The sequence below is a fragment of the Plutella xylostella genome, chromosome 29 (genome assembly GCF_932276165.1).
Source record: "Plutella xylostella chromosome 29, ilPluXylo3.1, whole genome shotgun sequence".
Lineage (NCBI taxonomy): Eukaryota > Metazoa > Arthropoda > Insecta > Lepidoptera > Plutellidae > Plutella > Plutella xylostella.
In genome coordinates this window covers 2,178,803-2,201,125 of record NC_064009.1, presented here as the reverse complement: position 1 = coordinate 2,201,125, position 22,323 = coordinate 2,178,803, and the positions used below count along the sequence as shown (strand labels likewise).

The following is a 22,323-nucleotide window of genomic DNA, read 5'->3' as shown; positions in this document are numbered from 1 at the left end:
CGGTCTTGAGCCAGGTTTTTATAGTTTTTTTCTCGTGAAGAACAGCTAATTCGAAGAGTGTCTTCTAAGTGAGCGTCTGTTAATATCAAACAATATTTGTTTTTCAAAAAATTCTGAAAATTTTAAAAAGATGTTTCGCATACATTATATCGAACCAAAAATAGTCGCCAACTTGATGGCAAGTTTTTTGCAATTTTGATATTTTCTGGGACATGTTTCACCCAAAATTCTTCAGTTATCACCTTTTTATATATTTGCAAAGACACATCTTCTTGCAGATCGATTATTTCCATTTGAAGTGATGCCTTTGGCAGATTAAATAACTTGGCAGCGAGGACTTGTGTTTGGCAGCCACATCTCCATTCGGCGGCTGCATCAACTTCAAAGGCTGACTTAAGAAACAGAGATAGCTTTCCCAGCTCTGCAAAGTCTTGGAGGAACCTTGTGGCGAATTCGTTGCTAAGATAAAAAATATATATGTAAACATTGCAATGTCTTCTTTAGAGTTCTGCTCATTATAATTATTATGGTCATCGGAGAAGCTAAGTACGTATGAACAATTGAACAGAGCGCGCGCGGCGCCTCGACGGCGTGGGCGGCGCGGCGACGGCGCGATGTTTTTGATCGATATCGATGTTGCAAAACAGATTAATTAGATTAGGTAGGTACTAAGTTAGATTGGTTCAAAATATTACAATAATATTCAAAGTATTTATGTATACTTGACATGTCTACATTACAATATTTGGCGGTCCGAGGTTCAACCTTTCGCGGTCCGCAAATGGACCGCGGTCCGCCTGTTGCTGACCGTTGCCCTAAAGCATTACACTGGGCCGTGGAAAATTGAAAATGTACGGAGAATCAAACGTGTGTGTGAAACGTTGGCTCGAGTTACGAATACAAATGTACCGTGTGTTACATAGGTGCATACGTCCTATGCATTGTAAACGTTCGTTTTACATAATTTATTGCAGTTTTATGTGGTCGGATGGATTTGCGCCGCGATTTAATGCGCTTGGTCAATGTTCATTACTTTAAACCCATAAATGTGGCGATAATGTGTGGCTTTTGTATGTTTTCTCTAAAGTGATTAATCGTGTTTACAATAAATGTTCCTTCTGCCTCTAGCCTGTGGTACCTACATTGGTAGGAGCTCTGCTACAACATCCAGAAGTCCAAGGTTCGATCCCCATCAATTTGACATGACATTACGCTAGTGACAATGTATCTGTTGCCATCTAGCGTTTACTATACTCCTCTAGGAGGACATAACATTACACTATGTACTACTCGTGCGAATTAACTTAGCACCTCGCCAGCAAGAACCGGGGGTCACGCCGGGTACGCCAAAGCTAGTTAATATGACCTCTGGTTTTTGTCAGTCAGGTGCACAGCTAATTCGAACAAGTAGTACTTCATGGGCCAGGCGGGGATGTCTTGGACGGATGTCTCTGTGCTGGCCCAAGATGGTAAAGAATGGTGGCACTTCTCTTCGGTTCATGGCTCCCCAGCTGAGATTAGGAATAAGTAGTAGTACTACCAATTCATCTGTCTAACTAAACACTAACTTCTCTCTCCCCAGGTATTCCCTGGACGGCGCCGGCGGCGGCTTCGTCCCGGCGGCCCCGGTCAACTGCAAGCTGTGTCTCGAGGACACGCCCCCCAGCAAGGTCACCATCATCGGCGGCTGCGGATGCGCCTTCTGCACTAAGGTAACGTGATCTTTGTTGGGTTTACCAGGAGCGCCCTGGTACATTTAGCTGGGTTGGTCCCGGTTTCTGACTTGAGGATGTCATGTTAAGCAGACAGCATAGCCTAAAAATGCAATGGAATGGATTGAACAGTGCCGTGATTGGATGTATTGACGCTGAAGAAGACTTAAGTTCATGCTTATTTAATCGCATTTGCCTTCTTTCTAGCAGTCTGCTTTCATAGCTTCACGATTGCACCTGTAGTAATGTACCTCCGTAGTATCCATATGCTCCTGTTAGTTTGAAGTTTGGTGGGTGAAAGTTTCCCGGGAAATAGAAATGATGTGGGTGGGAATTCCTGGATCAGAGAAGTTGATGTTAATCCTGGATAATTAGATTCCGCTGATAGTACTCTGTAATTGCTAGAATCTAGCATATCCTTTGTATATTCTTCTTATTTACTTTATGATTACCTACTTAACAGATTAGATTAGATAATACTTGGGCGTGTCGCCTTTCACACAGTTCCGGTTTTTTATAAGTATTCGCCGATCACATCTGACACTTACAAATGTGGGTACTAACAACAATGGGTGACTCAAATCTTCTGCAGATAAACAAAGCTATTACATCTATGATCTATCGTCATCATTACATCGATAGCAAATACATCCTATTGACAAAGAAAATGAAAACATGCGTAAAACTTTACTTGTTTAAATTAAGTTCATAGATTTTTTATGGGCATGAACCTAAAAACTTGAATAAAGTGACATCTTCTTTTAGTTTTTCCCACTTATTTATTTTATCCTTATCAAAATCCAATTAAGTGTTGGTATTCTCCGCAAGAGCCTTATTACTTCTTTCCTTATACAATATGTGCAAAGGAAACCACTGAAGTGCAGAATATAAGTGTTATTCCGCACAATTTCACACATGATCAAACAATGGTGGCATGAAAAGAGGCTTCCAGCTAATTTATTTCATGCAGCTTAGCTGGCTAAATGCTATTGACATTGCCCGTTATATACAAGTCGAATGTTCGCCAGGTTAATACAGCGATTCGAGAGTACTGTGCTGTATAGCAATCACTATCAAATTTCCATCTTCAGGCATATTTGTAACTTCGTTCCTTGATCGTAATCGTGTGATACTCTATGATCCAACAAAAATGGTGCAGAGTCGTTAGAATTACAGTTCTTTTTAAGCGTTGTAATCTTTGATCATATATGATCATATATCATGTTGCAAAGAAATGCTTAGGAACTTACATATTAACATTTTTTTAAATTGGAATTATCGATTGAACAATGTACAGCCTTCACTAAGGCGTAGGTGGGAGTATAACCGATGCATTTTTGCCGGGGAAGCCTGTGCAGTAAATCCTACCCCTTTTCTTTATTGGAAATCGTGTGGGAAGCAGCCAATCTGGGTAATGAAATTGTTCGATCTAGTGAAGTATATTTATGTTTTCGCTTTGGTGTATTTTGTATTTGTTTGTCGATTTCGCTGGTGCAATACTAAAGGAACCGGTGACAGTTGACCAAAATGAAGACCATGACCATTTTGGTAAATTTTCTGAGCGAGAATTAATCAAAATCTAAGTACCAAAAAATAAGACCGGTGTAAATGCCCAACGTTGCTTTAGCCATATTAAGTAAAAATCTTATTTACATCGTTTTTTTAAAGTATTTTTAGTATGAAATCCTCCTCACCCCCTACTATACTCGATATCTGATAGATGATTTGAACCAGGCACCATCAGTGCTAGAACCAGCTCCAACACCATCCGGTTATCAACTACACACACACACACACACACACACACACACCTCATAAGCAACCTATTTTCCGCACACATCCATTAATTCCCACGGCGAAGATTGTCCAATTAAACCACAGCTGCGTGAATCATCTTGCACTGAATCTTTCAATCTGCTATTTATAGTGTCTCGTGCACTTCTGGCCGTTACTCTGTGGCTCGCTTATTGTTTTTTAAACAGCTGTCGGTCAAGGGCGTAAGCTAATCGTCGGATCGTTGAGAATGGATGATGTTCTCTGATTGGCGTAGTTGAGATTTAAGTTGGTTTAAGAATTATTGGATTGGATAAAAATATCTCTAGGTTGCGGATAAGTAGTTTAGGCGTATTCGGTTCGGGTCAAATGCTGTTCTGCATTAATATTTAAGATAAGAAAAGATGAAGTAATTTTAAAAGTTTTAAGGTTGAACCAAATCATCATGGCGAATCCTAAATATCGTGATTCTAGATGTGTACTCTAATTATGTGCATTACCTATACATAACGTGACCATTTATTTTTTTTGTCAGAGCGGGACACCTGCGGATTTATGTTGCAAAAAAAACATATTGGTACCTATTCATTACAATTTTATGTAGTTTATGTCGAGATTTCCACCTAGCGAGATCTCGCGAGACCTGGCAAAATACGGGATCTCGCGAGATTGGAAGAATTGCTATTAAAACATAAATGCAAATGCTTGGGTACTAGTATAAAAACAAAAACTTAACTTCACAAGTTCTTAAATAAATTTTGTGAGATCGTATTAATCAAATAAAAAAAATTCAAAAGAGGATCAAGTTATTAAGGTACGGAAAGGCAAGTAAATTTTTGTGAAAATTATTTCGATTCTGAAGACTAACTAAATTCTAATTTTAGAGCTGTCAAAATCTTATTGTATTTGTTTAAAAATCGACTCTATGTGTGTTTCCGTAATTGTATTTTTTTTCTGCTTTTTAGCAAAATTTATAGTTTGACAGCGTTAAAATTAGAATATCTGCCTTTCGAATCGACATCATTGGCTTCTCAAAAAACTCATCATGTCGAGAGTATCATCTGACAGACGACTTCTGATTTCGCATGAAATACACGTCGTCACGCTGCATTTGTCGATCTCCGTTATCTCGCGAGATCTCGTACGAAATTTAACGAGTTTCAATCTCGTTAAATATGGCCGGGATCTCGCGAGTTCGGGATCTCGGCGGGACGCATTCCCTAAGTCTATGTGAGAGGTAAGATGATATATAGTTGTCTCAAGTGATTAATGCAAAATGTAGGTAATTTAAATTATCGTTTGGCCTGTTTATGAAAGCGGGACATTTTTGCCCTTGCCGGGGACAGCGGGACGGACAGCTTGAAAGCGGGACGTATGGTCACCTTACCTATACATCCATTGCAAAACGGCGATACGGCCCGTAACCTATCACGTGAATACCTAACTACAAAAAAGTAGGTCGCTACGAATTTTTATGAAACTTTATACATGTAACTAAGTAATAATAAAAGAAATTAAAGTATGTTTGAAACAGTGCTTTGATGTCACAGATGACAAAAAATCTAATGATTCGTATTTTTTCGAGTGGTACAAAAACCTAGTGGTAATTGATACCTCGACAGCTTTGTTTGTGAGTTAGAAGTTACACTTTTTACACCAATTTACAAGAATCTAACGTTATTATAATTATGTACAAAAAGTATCCGGAACCGGACTCGGGAACTAGTTATAACAACTGCGACGTGAGCTGGGACGTAGGCCGAGGTAACAAATAGCTATACTGGTTTACAACTGGTTCTGTATTAATAACCTAACGTAACATAAGTTAAAAACAAAAACGGATTAATTTACGCGGCTGTGGTAAATACATAAACAACAATACTCACAACAACTCAGGGAACTCAATTCCGGAGGTTCGAAGGATAATCTCATATACCGAGAATCGAAATATATCTCTTATATCCGCTTCAAATCTCTAGTAGGATACATTTAAAAATCCGTAAAGAACGACTGCAGGCGTTGGGTTTTCTGTAACATTAGAGGGTTGTTGCTATTATCTCCAAGCTCCAAGCTATATTATCTCCAAGCTTGGCAGACGGGTTGAAGATATCACACACAAAGTAGTGAGAGTCACTTACATAACATTATTTTCATAAACAACAATTAAACATGATCGTGACTTACAATGTTCTTATATATAGACTTAAGTTAAATGTTCTTAGACAGTTATTTAAAGGCCTATTATAATAACAATGCGAAGGTATTATAAATTGATAAATAACAACGTTAATCACCATTCCATTGGACGATAATAAATCTTTGCTAGATTACGGTTTGTTCATAAAATATAACCTATCGCATCGTAACGTGCAGACTCATCTATTCTGAATTTCAAAGCACGGAACTCTTGGGTAACACAATTTAGAAACTGACTTACCTTATTCATAAAAAAGTTACTGGACGCTTTAGCTATTGAACTGTTCTGTCACTCTCTGAACAATTTGTTCTTTGACAGAGTGACAAAACAGTTCAATAGCTAAAGCGTCCAGTAAGTTTTTATCAGAAATTATTATCCTGAGAAGCGCCACAACACACTACCCGTGGCATTCCACATTCAGCCACTACAGACCACCTGTCTCCCACTCTTAGGCCTAAACCCTTACTTCATTGGAAGGAGACCCGTGCCCCAGCAGTGGGGACGTGATGGGTCGTGATGTGACGATGTAGTCTCCACTCGAAAACTCGTGAGCTCTGAGTTCTCAGTCAAAGTGGCTACATACTTTATCAAGTGATGTACCGACTTGTTATGTTAGTGGGTAATGTCCGGTTGGTCACATGAAAATGTCAAGTTAAGCACAACTTAAGTATAGGTTGCAGCGATGTGATTGGCTGAATTGTTGTTGAGTAGGACTCAAGTTCATGCTTCGGTAGATCAAGTGAGAAACTGGGTCTAAGTAGGTAGGGTAATGTACGTGAGTAGACAGAAATCGTGACTACCCGCTCTTGAAGTCAAGGGAATGTACTTGTACAGATACTTGGATTAGATCATGTTAAAATATTGGATACAGTGGGGATTTAAAGTAGGTACCTAAGAATAACAATAAGTACTTTATCCAGTTTTTTATCTACATTATCAAAATCTATTAATCGATACTTACCCCGAATAAAATATGGATTAAGAATAAATCTATGAATAAAACTAATTCATAGAACACCCCTTTTCGAAATGAAATCTAAACTTCTAATTTGAAAACTTAAAGCAATAAAGTGACTTACAGTTACACCAGTTAAATTTCCATTAAACTCCCATTAATTTATGATATTTTTTGTTATAGGTAAACGAACTACTTACCCACTTCTCAAAGAGACAATAAGGTATATTAATTGCTAATAATTTCAATATTTTTCAATGGCATTAATCTTGTGCATTGTTTGAGTGAGTAAGTATTAATAATTTGTTTAATTGATGGTGATTTTGACGTTGAGTTAATAACCGCGGCTGACAGATGACTGTTTGAATTGAAATGAGTTATGATAATTATGACGAAGAAGAAAAAAATACTGTCTAAACATTATTCAAACAAAAACAAAATTAAAAACCCGAGAATAAAAACTGCATCGATATTTTCGTATTTTTTGTCTAATAATAACTTGTATAAGTTACAAACAAAACGTGTTTCTAAATTAAGATACAATAATAGAACCAAAATCCCCTAAAATAAAAACTGCATCGAAAGTTCTATTCGTATTTTTTGTCTAATAATAACTTGTATAAGTTACAAAAACAAGTGTTTCTAAAATAAAAATAGAATCATAAATACTGTAATTAAGTGAACTCGGAACAAAAACTAGAAACTTATAATTTTATAGCTGAATATTCTAGACCGAGCGCGTTAACCTAGAACTTGACTTGAAATAGTCTGTCTGAGAATATTTTATGCGAGTGGAGTGTTCTAGTTTAAAATTAGATTCCATCCAATGTCAACAATATTATTTTTAAGATGAGTCTAACAATATTATTTTAAGATATTTCTCCGGGACAACTCCGTTGATCGCGTTGAGGGTATTATTACACTCGCGAGCTATGAAAAAGTTCCACTCACAAAATGCCGACTCTAAATGGCCTTTTTAATACAAACATGACTGTAATTAACAGTTTTTTACGGCCTTTTTTTATTAACGCCCTGTATTTGTCCCATATAAATTCTTTACAAGTTTATTTCTGCAATGAAATTAAGTTAATCATGTCAATTTTAATAATAGCTGACGAATATTCTTCTACTTCTACACTGTTCATAGGAAGTGTAGGCAGCTGAATACACTTGCAGTCTTGCTCTAAAAACTGGTATTACAATGAACAATAGAACTTTCTCGTTTCCCGGCGGAAATCAAACCCAGATACCACAGACTAGACAGAACAAGAGACCACCGCACGGCTCAGTACGAGAGAAATTTTGCATCATGAAAATGAAAATAAAAAAGCCAACGTTTTCTTAAAATCTCATATAAAGCTCCTGCAGTTTTTCCCGCAAAAAATGCTTTCACCACTTGGCCCTTACGTGTACGTGATTTGATAACTTTTTATACATTGTGAAATAGGTACAATAAATAATAGGTATAGTAATGAAAACAAGCAATCTTTCAAAAACCACAACCACCACAATTCCATTACAAAATCTAGGTTATACAATATGAAGATGAAACAATAAGCTACTGGCTCAGTCAAGGAAAGAAATTACTGCTGTGTTGTCCCATATATTATTTTTTATGTTTGTGTTTGGCAAGATTCTTCATCATAATAATTGTAGACGCGGTAACATAATACTGAACAGAATGAACAATTTGAAAATGAGACAGGATTATAGCACCAAATATACATGGAACAAAAAAAAAAAAATAACATCACTCCCTTAAATCCGGTTATGAAAAAGGCAATCCTTTCCCTACACGACAAGTGTGCTCTATCCTGCCATCATAAATTCTCTTATAGGCCGAGAAGGTGGACGAAAACAAGTATACATTTTAGCACATAAGCTGTAGGGGCGACCTGGAACCTATATCTCGGTGAACGACCTTGTGAGTCGTCGGCCGAGATTCTGCCGTTGCTCATGTGAATTTGTCTGAGGGATGTATGTTTTTTTACCGGGTTAATTAAGTTGCGAAGCTTATAAACAGGAGGATCAAACGAAACACGAATTTTCGAAACGCTGCTGCGCGAGCATCTGTCAGTAGGGTGATTACTTTTTGCCCACCTTGTATTTGTATATTTTTTTAAACAAAAGTTTTAGATTTTCATATTTAGCCACCGCCAAATATGAATCTATCTATCTATTTGCCACGTGCCAAATAGATAGATTCTGCTAGTATTTAAGCGGCGTAGCCGTCGTGGTAGATTAGTAACATTTTAAAATACAGATTAATGGCTGGTATAATAAATAATATACTTACTAAAATTTATACGGCGTTTTGTCTAAAATTAAACAAAATTTCCATATTTAACGTTGAGCCTCGGTTGATGACCTTTACATATATGCAAAAACCTTCCGGTTTTCACTTATGTAACTCCATGGTAAGAGTGACTAAACTACTAACTATAATATTACTAATATTATATTTTGCTAATATTATAGTTAGTACAGGGTAATTATAAAAATCCGCGAATTAAAGAATACACTATTTAAATCTTAACTATTCGTTGCACCTTTTACAAATAACATCTCCTCGTCATTTATTATCTCCTACCGATATCCTACGGACATCAGTCCACAGATCCCAACCGAAGGGCGTCCCACGAACACACTCTAAGTGTATCATCATCATCATCATCATCTGCACTAGACAACTCATTCAAATAGCAAAGCTGCATCATCAGTAATTACTAAGAAATAAGGGTTACAACCAGCCATGTCGGTTCTTCGGCAGACACCGGCTTGCCCTGGCAAGTCAGGTTCTGTATAGAATCTAGATCGGCATTTGGTCACTTCCGAGTTGAACGAACCAAAGTAAAGCGACAGGAAGTGAATTGATAATGTTCACCTGATAATTGCTCTCTGCTGTTTATCCGCGAAGGTGAACCTCATTTCTATTTCCTCCTTAAGGTAAGCGTCCACCTATCGGTATCGTATGCATCGGACCAAACGGACTTTCATAAATGTATGGAGAAACGACGTCGTCAATGACGGTGAAGTGGACGCACCTGTGCGAATTTCTATACAAAGAATACTGAATGCGATTAAATACGGAATAGCGAAGTACCCCTAAGTCCTTTATAAATTTACGAAATCTGAATCATTGAGTCATGAATTAAGGAAATTTTGCGTGAAGTACTATTTAGTATTTTTGGTTACGATCGTATGAAAGTGAGTAAAAGATAAAACAATCCTTCTTAATCATAATCTTCTATAAATAGTCGTAGTCCACTTTGACCTATAACAAATTTAGACGCTCAGTCCGTCTAGACAGGTCAATGTAGTAACGATATCTATTCTAATTATATATCCTTTACTTTAATATTATAAAGAAATACAGATAAATCGTCTTCACATGAGATACTGCTCTTAAAATAGGTCACAATTTACCCCCAATTCTGACTTCGTAATTATGATTTATTATTGTATCTGCTTTGAAGTCATATTTACACATAATCCTGTGAGGAAATCATAAATCTACAATACGAGTATGTAGATCACACAGATGGGAAATGTTATAGGAACTAGGTCAATATTAAATTAAATGTTAGTGTTATAATTTTAAAGTATTTAATCCATTTGTTAATTCAACTAGCTTCCATCACTCTTAAGATCAAGTTATTTGCGCTGGGGGTGGGTCTAGATATGTTTGATGACTATAAAAGTGTACCTACATATATTATGCATCAACAAAACAATGTATGTATGTACAGTTGTGGCTGTATCTTTGACACATTATGGGGTTATGACAGGGTTATAAGTAATAACAATAACGTCATAATCACACACTTATGTGATAAATCATAGCGTTGTAAAGTTTTATTAGTAGCATCCGCATGTTAATTATTATTTATCAAGATAACAGATGAATAATACCTACGACGGAGTTCTTAGGCTATTATTGGACAGAAGCAGAGGCCCGACACCTGAGTAAATCGAGCTAACTATGAACTTACCTAAGCCCTACTCAGCCACTGCATTCCATACTGAAGTTATGCTTCATTTTGAAGATCTTATGTCAGGAGGCTGGATTAGATATGTTGTGGTATCCAAATTATAGTCGTTGTCGGGTCTAAATACCGTCAGTAAGTTACGCCCCATTGCAATACGTATAACTAGCTACAGTCGTGTCGATTCCAAAAGAGTGGTTAAAAATATATAAATAAGACAAATGCTTTCCCGAAAAAGTATAGGTATCCAAACTACCCTGAGATGTGAACCTCAAGAGCATTTGTCAAACCTCGCGAGATGCTCACAGAACGCGGTAGTCAAGCCGTGATATTGACATAACGGCGGCGGCGGCGGCGGCAGCGGCGGCGGCGGCGTGACCCACAGCCTGACCCGGCCGCCCTACTTGCAGCGATGCACGTCCCGCCCGGGCCACGGGGGGGCTACTGCGAACTAAATGTACAGGTGTGTGTGTCTGGAAGAGATTACCTTTAGTAATAAGGCCGTCTATTAAAGTATTAATTTTATTTGCTAGGTATGTTAGTGAAACTGTTTCTGTTTGCGTGCAATAAAGAGTATTTTATCTTTATCTTATCTTTATACAGGGTGTTTCGTAAAGCAAGTGTAGGTGTGTTAAAAAGAGTTAGCTCAAAAGGGGTGGTTTAGCTCGTTCTGAACAAGTTTAGGGCTACATGTTTTGAAAATTCGCGTTATTTTGGGGTTCTTGAATAGAAAAGTAACTTTTTGTTGACGTTTTAAGGTAGGGAGTAGTTTTGTTTAAACGATTTTTTAAAGCCTAAACTCTTAGCATAAAGTTTGTTCAGGATCAAGGCCAGAATCACCTCCTTAGGCGGCCTACTTACCACTTTAGTTGGCAGAAACGTTTCGAAATGTCGTATTTTTAAAGCTAGAGTAGCGCCGCCGCCCTCACGGCAACCTGCGTGCATTATACATCAGTGTGCAAGCGAAAGTTCAGCTTTCTGGACCAGGACAGCCGTACTATGATGGATTTATGCGATGCTGTTTAGTTTGTATTTTCAAAACACTGTAAATGTATACAGCATACAGATATATTATTATAGACGAATTTGGGTCTCAAATACCTATGTAGCTATATAGGTACGAGGGTCTATTTCTAATTACCTGCAAGATTTCATGTGAGTATATCAGTATACTACAATCAGTGATATTATAATGTGCTACTATAATGGCTGTGGCTTTGGAATGTCTTTCTTGGAAGGGCATGCTACTTTGAAAGTGATTTGAATGTTTCGTGAAAATCGGTTAACCACTTCATTACATAAAATATGAGCGCCATTTCTCATAATTGTCAGAGGTCTACAACGCTAACGTTAATGAGGTGGTTTAGTATTATAATATGTTTACGCAGGGATGTTAAGATGAAATAACGGTGTTATAAAATAATTATGTTAGTAACAGGGGCCCTATCGCGAAGTCAAAACGAAATAACATTTACGAAGATATTAGTGTCAAATTTAATAAACGATATTCGGATTCCATACATTTTGAATCCTAAAATCATACACAGTATTTGTCACAGTGCCTGTGAGCACAGTTTCTCATTTGAATCTATCGAAGCATTAAGTCCTTGCTTTATAAAATTCGTCCAATCACACCGGTACTTGATATACTTAATTCCTGGTAAAGTTGACGTTCTAAGTTATGAAATCGGCAGAATGTCACGTGCTCACGAGGAAGGAAGCCGTACAGCTCCATAGCTCAAGTTCTCACCTTCATCAGTGGAAGCCAATCGTTTATCTTTTGATAAAATTTGTCCAATCCGTATAACTTCAAGTCGTTAATAATTATGCAGCAGCGGAAAAAAAAAGAAAATTAAACAATACTTTAGTGAAATCTGTATTTAATTTTGTCTATTGAAATCGTCTTTCCACGGATAGTTCACTTTGCCTTTGAATGTACAAAGGTTCCCAAGAAAGCCCTGTACATGTACCTCTCAGTATAGAAAAGTACCTAGGTATATGAAAGCCACCGTGAAACTGTAATATGCCTGTATGTGCATGTCGCAGGCACTCCATTAGCGAGCCACAAAGAGCCAAGTTAGAGCCAGGCCGGAGCCACAATGGACGGGAAGAGCCGCGCAGTAGCGCCACCGAGACAAAGTGAACAAGCTTCTCGGAAACCGATGCTCAGATGTTTCAGACCGGCTTGCACGGGATCTTTATCGATGTAGGTAAACTGTTTATTGCGTTTTACAAATACATCGCCACGTTTATCGCGATACGTGATACAGTGCGTTGAGATAGATTGGTGCTCACCGTTTTTGGCTACTTAGTTTTATCCCATATTTTGCCTATTTGTTGTCAATGATTCAAATATTGTTACGGTATAATATATCTATCAAACCAACACTATTTAAGTAAGAGTTTAGGGTTCAACAACATCCAAACAAAATGTTAGTTGTTACATAAAATAAAATAACCCTTTTAAACTGCAACGCCATAACTGACCTAGCTCAAGCACAAACACTGTACCAGGAATTCACAAATAAACGGTTATTGCGAATGCATGCTACTTCAGTGCTAGTTGTAATGGGACCTGTATAATATGTGCTTAGCACGGCAAAAGTCTGGTCACAGGTGCCTCATTCGTTCGCTCCTTAGATTAACAATACAAACAAGATGGTGTGTTAGGGTCAATTCAGACGTACCACAACCACACCACAGCCACAACCACGCCGTATGGTCGGGCGTATATTTTGTATTGAAAATGAATAATCAAATTCACACGTGCCACATTTTGCCGTTGTTATCGACCACCTGTGTAATACGACCACATCGCAACCACATCGCAACTACACCGCAACGGCGGCACCCCGGCCACCTGCTCTTCCTATTAACTGCATACGACCACGTGGTTACCACATCGCAACGACAGCGACAACACAACCACATCGACATTTTGTCGCTGCCACAACGCAACTGCAAAAAGCCGCTGCCACACTATTCACAAGTAACCACAGCTTGACCACATTATGTCGCTGCGACGTGGTGTGGTTGTGGTACGTGTGAATTGACGCTTACACACACTCAGCAAAAAACTGTCGGCATGTTGCGGTGGGAGATGGCTTATTATCTCTTTTGATGACTGTACCTCTGCACTTCCCGTGATTGTTAGACGTTGAATTATCCGTTTAGTTTTCTCGTTTATAGGGCGGAAGAACCACATCCTACTAATATTATAACTGTGAAAGTAACTGTGTCTGTCTGTCTGTCTGTCTGTTACTCTTTCACGCAAAAACTACTGAATGGATTTGAATGAAATTTAGTATCTAGATATTCTAGACCCTGAGAAAGAAAATATGCTACTTTTTTTATCGCGGTATTCCCACGAGAAAACTCTTTAAGGCGAAGCCTCTTTAAGTAGTGAAAAGAAAATTGAGATTTCTAAATCCTGATTTCAGTCATTAATTATATAACAAGGCCCTATTGTTTTCGTTGTAGTAGTACCATAATATTTTTCCATATTGTAACAACTTTACCTACATAGATTGACTAGGTATAATAATAATAAATGTTTTGTGTCAGACATTTCCTCGAAGAGTCTTAGACCATGAAAGCCTTAGGTTTTTTGCGCTAGATTTCCCGGAGGTGCTCTGTGGTATTTCCATTTTTGTATTATAATGCTGCTTTCTACTATGCCATATTTTTCCTTTCATCTCTACGAATACATAGTAATGATCTGTAGTCAGAGTTTATGTACCTACAAATGGACAACATTTCTCAACAGTTCGTTAACTTATGGAAACCTAATAAACTGTTTACCTTTGGAACATTAAAGGTTATTATTTTGTATCGCCCACACATTTGAAACACAATTCTGAAGCCATCAAATATTTTTAATAATTAACTTGTTAAAGTTTGGGAGTAATTTATAAAGTGTGTCCATTCATAGCATATACCGTGGCATGGCATCATTATCAATGTAGATAAACGTTTCTATATCGTGATTGGCGTTAAAAACAGCGACGTTATTGGTGGAACGCACATTAAAAGAGTTTATCTACGTCGTTTCAGATGTCAAAGTTGGAAGTTTGAAAACATAAAAATATTAATTCTTGTCTTGTAGCTTTTCAAAGCAACAAAAAAAAATATTGGGTATACATATACGGTATATATGGTACTAGCTGTTCCCGCGCGCTTCGCTTCGCCTTAAAAAGTTTTCCCGTGGGAATTCCGGGATAAAAAGTAGCCTATGTTCTTTCCCAGGGTCTAGACCGTATGTATACCAAATTTCATTCAAATCCGTTCAGTAGTTTTGGCGTGAAAGAGTAACAGACAGACAGACAGACAGACACAGTTACTTTCGCATTTATAATATTAGTTAGGATGTAGTAGATCACGGTAAGCTATGCAAAACCATACTAGCCATATATATGTTTATAGCTAGGTTCTGTGATAGTCGGCACTTCAATCGATTGGACTCGGTGACATTTCGCGCTAATAAACAATCTAGGTCAACGGTTGGCTGCCTAGGTTCACTAGGCTTTAAATATTTTGTCCTGCATAGTTTTAAAACTGGTGCTCTACCTTCAAAATGGGGTTTTCAAGAAAATTTAACGTATTCTTCTCGAAGATGTATGAAGTTATTTTTAAACGAAAATTTATGATATTAAAGATTTATAAAGATTGTTTACATAGACAATAAAGTAGAAGTGTTATTTTTAAGCAAAAATGTTATTGTCCCGGTATTCCCATCATTTTCATCGACGATGCGTACCTACCTCCAGAGGTAAAGCTGGTCGAAAATACAACCTTTTGTCCACCCGCTGAATACATTTCCTCGTAATATTACCTAAACAGACCCCTTAGCATAAATTTTCATCGTGAACGTGAAGTAGAATTCATCGAGTAATTTTGTATGAAAATATGAACAGCGCCCCTGGCGGTCGGTAACAGAACTAAAATTTCCCTACAAAATTCATTGAGTAATTTATCGTCACGTTCACGATGAAAATTCATGCTAAGGGGTCAGGTAATGTTGTGTGAACAGTACCTGTTGTGTACAAGAACAAACTGAAATGAAGCCTGAACAAACTAATTTCAGTTAAGGGGATCCCTAAAGCTAAAATGCTAAAGTCGGCTTGATATACTTGATTAGATTGGAAAAACGGTGGCTTTTATCACATTGATAAAAATATATTTTGTAGCAGAGGGTATACTGAACATGTTAGTTGCTTATAAATTGGTGCAGGATTATAATAAGTATGTTAAAAAAAATTGCAAACACACCATGTCTTTTGCCATTTTTTGACTTATTATGAAAAAACCCTCGAAATCAGAGGGCCCATTTTCATGGAATCTTATATGTATGTGTAGGTAATTAAATTCTTAACAAAGTTACCTTAAAGAGTTGGATTTAATGGACCAGAAGTCAACTTTTTTTGCAAAAAACTAATAAATTCCGGTTTAAAAATGATGACACCGTGACAGATTTCAGATTTCTTCAGTCGTCGCCCTGGTGGCGGCCTGTTAGGAGCGATACCCACGCCATTTTATTTTTTATCAAATATTTCACAAAAACTGATTAAATCAACAAATTATGACTACAAGTATTATAATACATATGCATTTGCTATGGAAAGTTAATTTTCTAATCATTTTAGATGCAGAAAAGCCGAAAATTCTTAGAAAACATTTCGGCTTTTGGATTTGTTTACATTTTTTACTATAGAGTTACAGATGCATAGATAAAGGTAAACATTGCACATAATGACACTTATTAGATTCTCCGAATAAGAACTATACGGTCAATGCAGTATGCCAAAGCGCGAGCCTGTTTATATTCTGAGGGGTAATTTATTTTATTTTAACGGTTGTGTATGGTAGGTAAGCTACACAATATACAGGGTGTTGAAAAGTAAGTTCATAATTTGTTTTATTTGAAACCAAAAACCGTAGTTAATTAAAAATATATATATTTTAAGATGTGGTAGTCTGTACACTACAGGTTGTTAAAAATAAGTAAGTATTTTTAAAAATTGAAGATCTAAAATTTACATAATTTTTTAAATCTATTTAACAAGCTTTGCAAAAAAGCGATTAAGTGCGACTGTATCTCGCCATGAAAAAAATGAAATGTTTACTGTAGCTATGAATTTTATGCGTTACAAGTGGAATAAAATACCGCATAATATTATGTACAACTATGTAAGAGCCTAGTTTTTAAAAAAAAACTCATAAGAAAATATTAAATACACAGGTTTTTTAACCCCTGAAGGAAATAGAGGGGTGTTATAAGTTTAAAGTAAGGGCTGAATTTTTTTTTTAAATAAGGGTGATAGGTAATGTATATTTTTAATGATTTTTTCAAATAGATAAATGTTATACCATTTTTAAATTGCCATAAAATTACCTATAGTTATAGTTATAGAAAAGGGCAGGGCTACCAGTGCCCATTCGCCACTGCAACCTAAAAGATCTATAAATTATGACTCCCCATGCCGAGTCTCACTCTACAGGCCCAGGTCTTTTATAAACCTGATATTACCTATACAGGATGTTGCAAAAAGGGTATACTGTGCCGAAAGGGTTTGACTCAGGGGTTATTCTGAACAACTTTTGTTCTCCAAGTTTTGGAAATTCTCGAAAAATAAATTCGGTCTCTATAGTAAAAAGTCACGAGATCGAATAAGTTTCTATGTAAAAGGTTTTGTTACGTGAATTTTCAAAATTGTAGAAGAAAAGTGGATCAGAATGGCACCTAAATCCACTTTTGGCTAAGCTTTATACCCTTTTTTCAATACCTTGTATAAAATATCGTCAGCGTCACCTTAGATCGTAATCATCGTAACTCCTCGTGACCAAATTTTAGAGGAGACAAAAATACTGTTTTATTTGTAGTTCTAGTTGGCATACTACCCACCTAAAGTTTTTTTTAACTAGCCTAAAAATGATTTGTTTAGACAGTCTATCTTCCTGTTCAACCGCAGCCTGAGTGCCAGTGACTCAATGACTGAAAGGAGGCCATTAGTGCTCCTAAATAAATAAAGCAGGCCTGTAGATTATCTTTCAGTGTACCGACACATCTGATTGCTGTAAGAGCCTGATAAGCTCTTCGAACGAGTCATACCTCTGTGGTGGTACGGTTTCGACCTTTCGGACAGTCAGTTTGGCATCCGAAATGCGGATTCGAATAGTGGGTACAATACTTTGCGTTCGTTCACTGTCGGAGCAGGATAAGAACCACGGGCGAGTTGTTGCGCTGGCTGTTTGCTTAAAAATAGTAACCGCGTTCAACTCTATCCCCTAGAGGGCGAACCTTTAGGGCGGCTCTTGTATACCATCACTTGTCTTCTTATCTGCAGAAAATTGACAGAGGTCATACGTGTCTAACAAGTACATTAAGGATGCGAAAAGAGAGGGTTTGTTTTCACTGAAGAAGTTCAGTTGCGGAGTTCCACAGCGGTAGGTCTTGGACCCCTCTGCTGTGGAACTTGGCATACAACGCGGTCCTGCAAATCAAGCTCGCAAACGGCGTTAGCACAGTGCATTTTTCTAATGTCACACAGGTCGTGAGGTAGGCTGAGAGCCTCCTTCGGGGATGACATCCCAATGATTCAGTACGAAAAAATTGCTGCAGCTGTGCTCGCCATGCAGTGCATGGGCTACTTCCGAATCTGGGGGGCTGTTGCAAAGGAGTCCGTTGCCTCTATACGGTACGGGTTCCGTGCGATCTATGATCCTTCCGGGAGCACCTGTCTTGTCAAGTCGAAGAGAATGGCTCGTATTCGACGCAACCTGCAGTACTGGTGGGATTGGTTGGAGGACAGGACAGCAGGAAGCTGCAGCAGCCGTCATGCTGTGATTCGACGCATAGATGCAAAAAAAAGTTGAAAGTAACTTCATGTTAATAAAATATTAGATCTTAATTTAACAACATAACATTGCAAAAAAAAATTAACATTGTTGAGTATGTTATTGTAATTTACTAAAGTAGTAATAAAAACAAAGGCTTATTGCATAGTTTTCGTTCACGTTCGCCTACATCGCACGTTGTATATGAGAATAAAGGGTATAATTACTAAGTTTTCTTGTTTAAAAATCACGGTTTGGGGTTTAGAGGAAAACAAATGGTAAAATGCGGAATACAGTTTTTTTTTTTCGAATAAAGAGGAAAACATGTGAATTCAAAAAACGTTTCTATTGACACCAAAGAGTACTTTTCGCCGAGAAAAGTGGAGTTACAATGTTTGCGATCTAAAGTGATGATAGAACTAGAACTTATTTTTTCAGTTCACCTGCTGTTGAGTGAAATCGTAATTAGGTAAATGACTCCTTGACATGAAAATAACTTTTTTTTTTATAATCGTTATAACAAAACCGTTTTTTTTAATACAGCAATATTTGTAGGTGTACACACGGCAACGTCAAATGGTCGGCAGGGCACACTAACGTAGTGTACGTGTGCACACTAACGTTGTCTATGTGTGCATAAAGGCAGAAATCGGTTTACACACCAGTAACAAACCACACACACACACACACAACAGCACAAACGAGTTTGCGCGTAGGCAAACGCCCGTATACCAGCTGTGACATAAAAATATCAACCGGTAGTGTTAGTGAAATAGTTATAAAATTCATGTGAAGCAAAATTTCACTACCTGTGTCTATACACTTCGTAGCTGATTGGTAGAATGTTAGACTAATGAAACATAGGTCGTGAGTTCGAGTCCACGGATGGTTATTTTTATTTAACTTAATTCAAATTTTGCGTTAATTTAAACGCTGTTGAGTATAAAATTAATATATTTGAAACTGACAAATGACTACAAACTGCATAGATGTCGACTATTTCTCTTCGCCAAAAATATATGATTCGTTCTTCACTTGAGAATTAAAACCATTCTACCCTCATACAATATGAATAAACGAAATTTGTTTTTAGTTTTAGTGACAATTCACCTCTGCGTCTGCAAAGTGATTCACTTTGTGATTTGTCAATTTAATTAATTACTCTTCGCAGTCAGTATGGAAAGTCACTTAACCATGTTCAAAAAGGCGGAGATAATCGTATTTATGTGAATAAAACATTACAATTAGTGAAATCGCAAGACGTTTCACGGTAAGTAACATAGAATTGTAAATATTTTATTTGACTGTTAGAATATTTGTATTTGTATAAGCTAAGTATTTGTTTTTTTTTGTTTGCAGAGGAGAACTGTTCAATTATGGGTTCACCGATACGCAGATTCGGGACATGTAGACAGTAGTCGTCTATACGGATGCATCACCACGCCATCGAGATATCGTAGCTGCACATAGCGCTGATCCGTTCTGCAGCACCCGTTCTACGGCCACAACACATAATCTATCCCTACAAACCGTGCGGGTTCACTTGCGTGCGGGGTTCACAAGGGTTGCGGTGTCGGAAGCCGACGAAGAAAATTGCTCTAACCGATCAGATCCGACGATGTCGAAACAGAGTGCGTTTTGCGACTGACTATTTTAACCTTTGATTGGTGCAACAATGTGGTGATATTTAGTGATGAAAAACCCTTTAAGTCAGACAAGGATGGACGTAAGACATTATGGCGAAAAAGTGGTGAAAATTATAATTATTGGGGTTAGCTCAGTAATTTTTATTTTTCCATTTGTATAAGATTTTAGTTATTTTGTTAAAGACTTATTATTATTTACAATTATGGGTAAACCAATGTGTTAATGATGTTATTGTTACTGAGGTTGGAATAAGTTATCTTATTTCTAGCTAATTAACATGTTGATTCATATAACTAATGACTTGCCTATTTACTTTAGTAAAACAGCCAGTCCATCCTTTTTGATGTTTATTATGATTTAAAACTGCTATTTGAAAATTTTCCTTATTAATATAAACTACAACTATGTTTTAAAATGAAAAACAACAAAAACGTAACATCCTTAATGTTTATGTTACGGCAAGAATAAATTTGGTAATTTTAACAATTAATAACTTGTTTCATTTACTTTCTGTGTTGCTTTTATTCATTTATACTACAATACTATTATTAACCATCTTAAAAAAAATTAAATCTATAAAAAAAAAACAAAAAAGGAAATTTGTAAGTTCAGTGGGATTTGAACCACCATACCTATTATTGTATTCGTGTATCATACCAACTGAGCCATTCAATCTATTACAATGCCTTGCAAAATTTTGCTTCATATCATAAAAACAATGAATCATTGTCACTGGCACAACTACATGCTTACAATATCTGTGTGTGGGTTGCCCAGAACTAAATAATTACGTCGACGTCGCTGACACACACATACACTACCTACGTTAGTGTGCTCTGCCAACCATTTAACGTTGCCGTGTGTACTTACAGTGAGCAAAAGAGCGCAGCAAGGTGTAAATTTTTTGGTTTTTAAGAAACAAAAATATTATTTCTATCATATCCCAAATACACATAAGTACTTAAAAAAAAAATACACACTCTCGCCTTGTACTAATGTACTCCCTTGCGGGGGTACTTACATGTTATTATTTTTCTGGTGACCTCCCCATATCCCTTTGCCAGCTACGTAACCTTTTGTGACACCCTGTATATGCAGAGTTCTGCAAACTACTGTTCTGCTTTTGAAACACCAAAAAAAAACAGGTCGTCTAACTAAAAGGTCACGTGACCAAAAAAAAATTATATGAAGAAGCGTTTTTTTCATGAATATAAAAAATTACGTAGCATAAAAGTTTTTCAGAGTGACGCCTGAGTAACGCCCTTTCGGCTAACTATACTTTTTTTATTACACGGGGGCAGAGTTTAATACAACACCCTGAACTATTAAACTCTGATAATATTTTCGCGATTTTTTTACATTCTGATTTCATTTCCTGGCTTAGAAATAACATCAATAACATGCTGCACACGTAGGTTTCGGCATAGTATTAAACCCTTTTTGCAACAACCTGTGTAAATATCGGCACGGGTACGACTTTATATATAATTAATTATTAAATATTAAAAATACTTTCAAATAAAAATAAATATTTTCGTATCACAAAACAATATTACTTACTTAGTATATTTTTAACAAAGTGGCATGTCTTCACTTTTCTGTTTTCGAGTACTATGTTAAAATTTCATGTCATTGTCCGTAGAACGCCCCGCATACCTCAACCCCCCCTCACTAGATTTGACAGATTCTGATTTTCTTCCAGCTTTAGTGACAGCCTTAAAGCGGCCTTTCAGCCATTACACGGGGAGGTTTTCATGGAGGCTCGATTTCAGGGACCGTTTTGTACAGAATTAGACGACAAAACGAAAAGCCCAAGAGTATTTTTGTACCGTTGTAATATTTATATGAGTAAGCTAGCTGTTACCTGCGTGTTTACTTGGCTTAAGAAGTTTCCACCTGATAATTCTAGGATAAAAGCCTATGTGTAATCCAGGCTGTTATTTTTTTATTTGCTACATACCTAACAGATGCGTGGAATAATTACGAATATCCTCACAAAGTTTCGTCTTTATAATATAGTAGGGACAATATACATACATACATCCATCCTGACGTCCCTCAGCAGGGACGAAGGGCCTTGAGTAGATTTCTCCATCTGGCTCGTAGGGACAATATGTTCTAAAAAATATTTTATGTATCTAAGCTTTATTTATTTATTTCCATTCAATCTAGATACATATAGCTGGTACTTTTTGTAGCTATGTAAGCTTTGATCGTTAG

The 22,323-nt window shown here is 37.0% G+C and overlaps 1 protein-coding gene across 1 annotated transcript in view; it reads left to right on the top strand.

Annotated features, from left to right (window-relative positions):
• Window positions 1-22,323, top strand: part of LOC105383741 — a 92,827-nt gene that overhangs the window by 34,632 nt on the left and 35,872 nt on the right. The window contains exon 6 of the mRNA XM_048631489.1: window positions 1,583-1,712. Within this exon, the coding sequence (XP_048487446.1) occupies window positions 1,583-1,712 (130 nt within the window). The remainder of the gene's footprint in view (window positions 1-1,582; window positions 1,713-22,323) is intronic.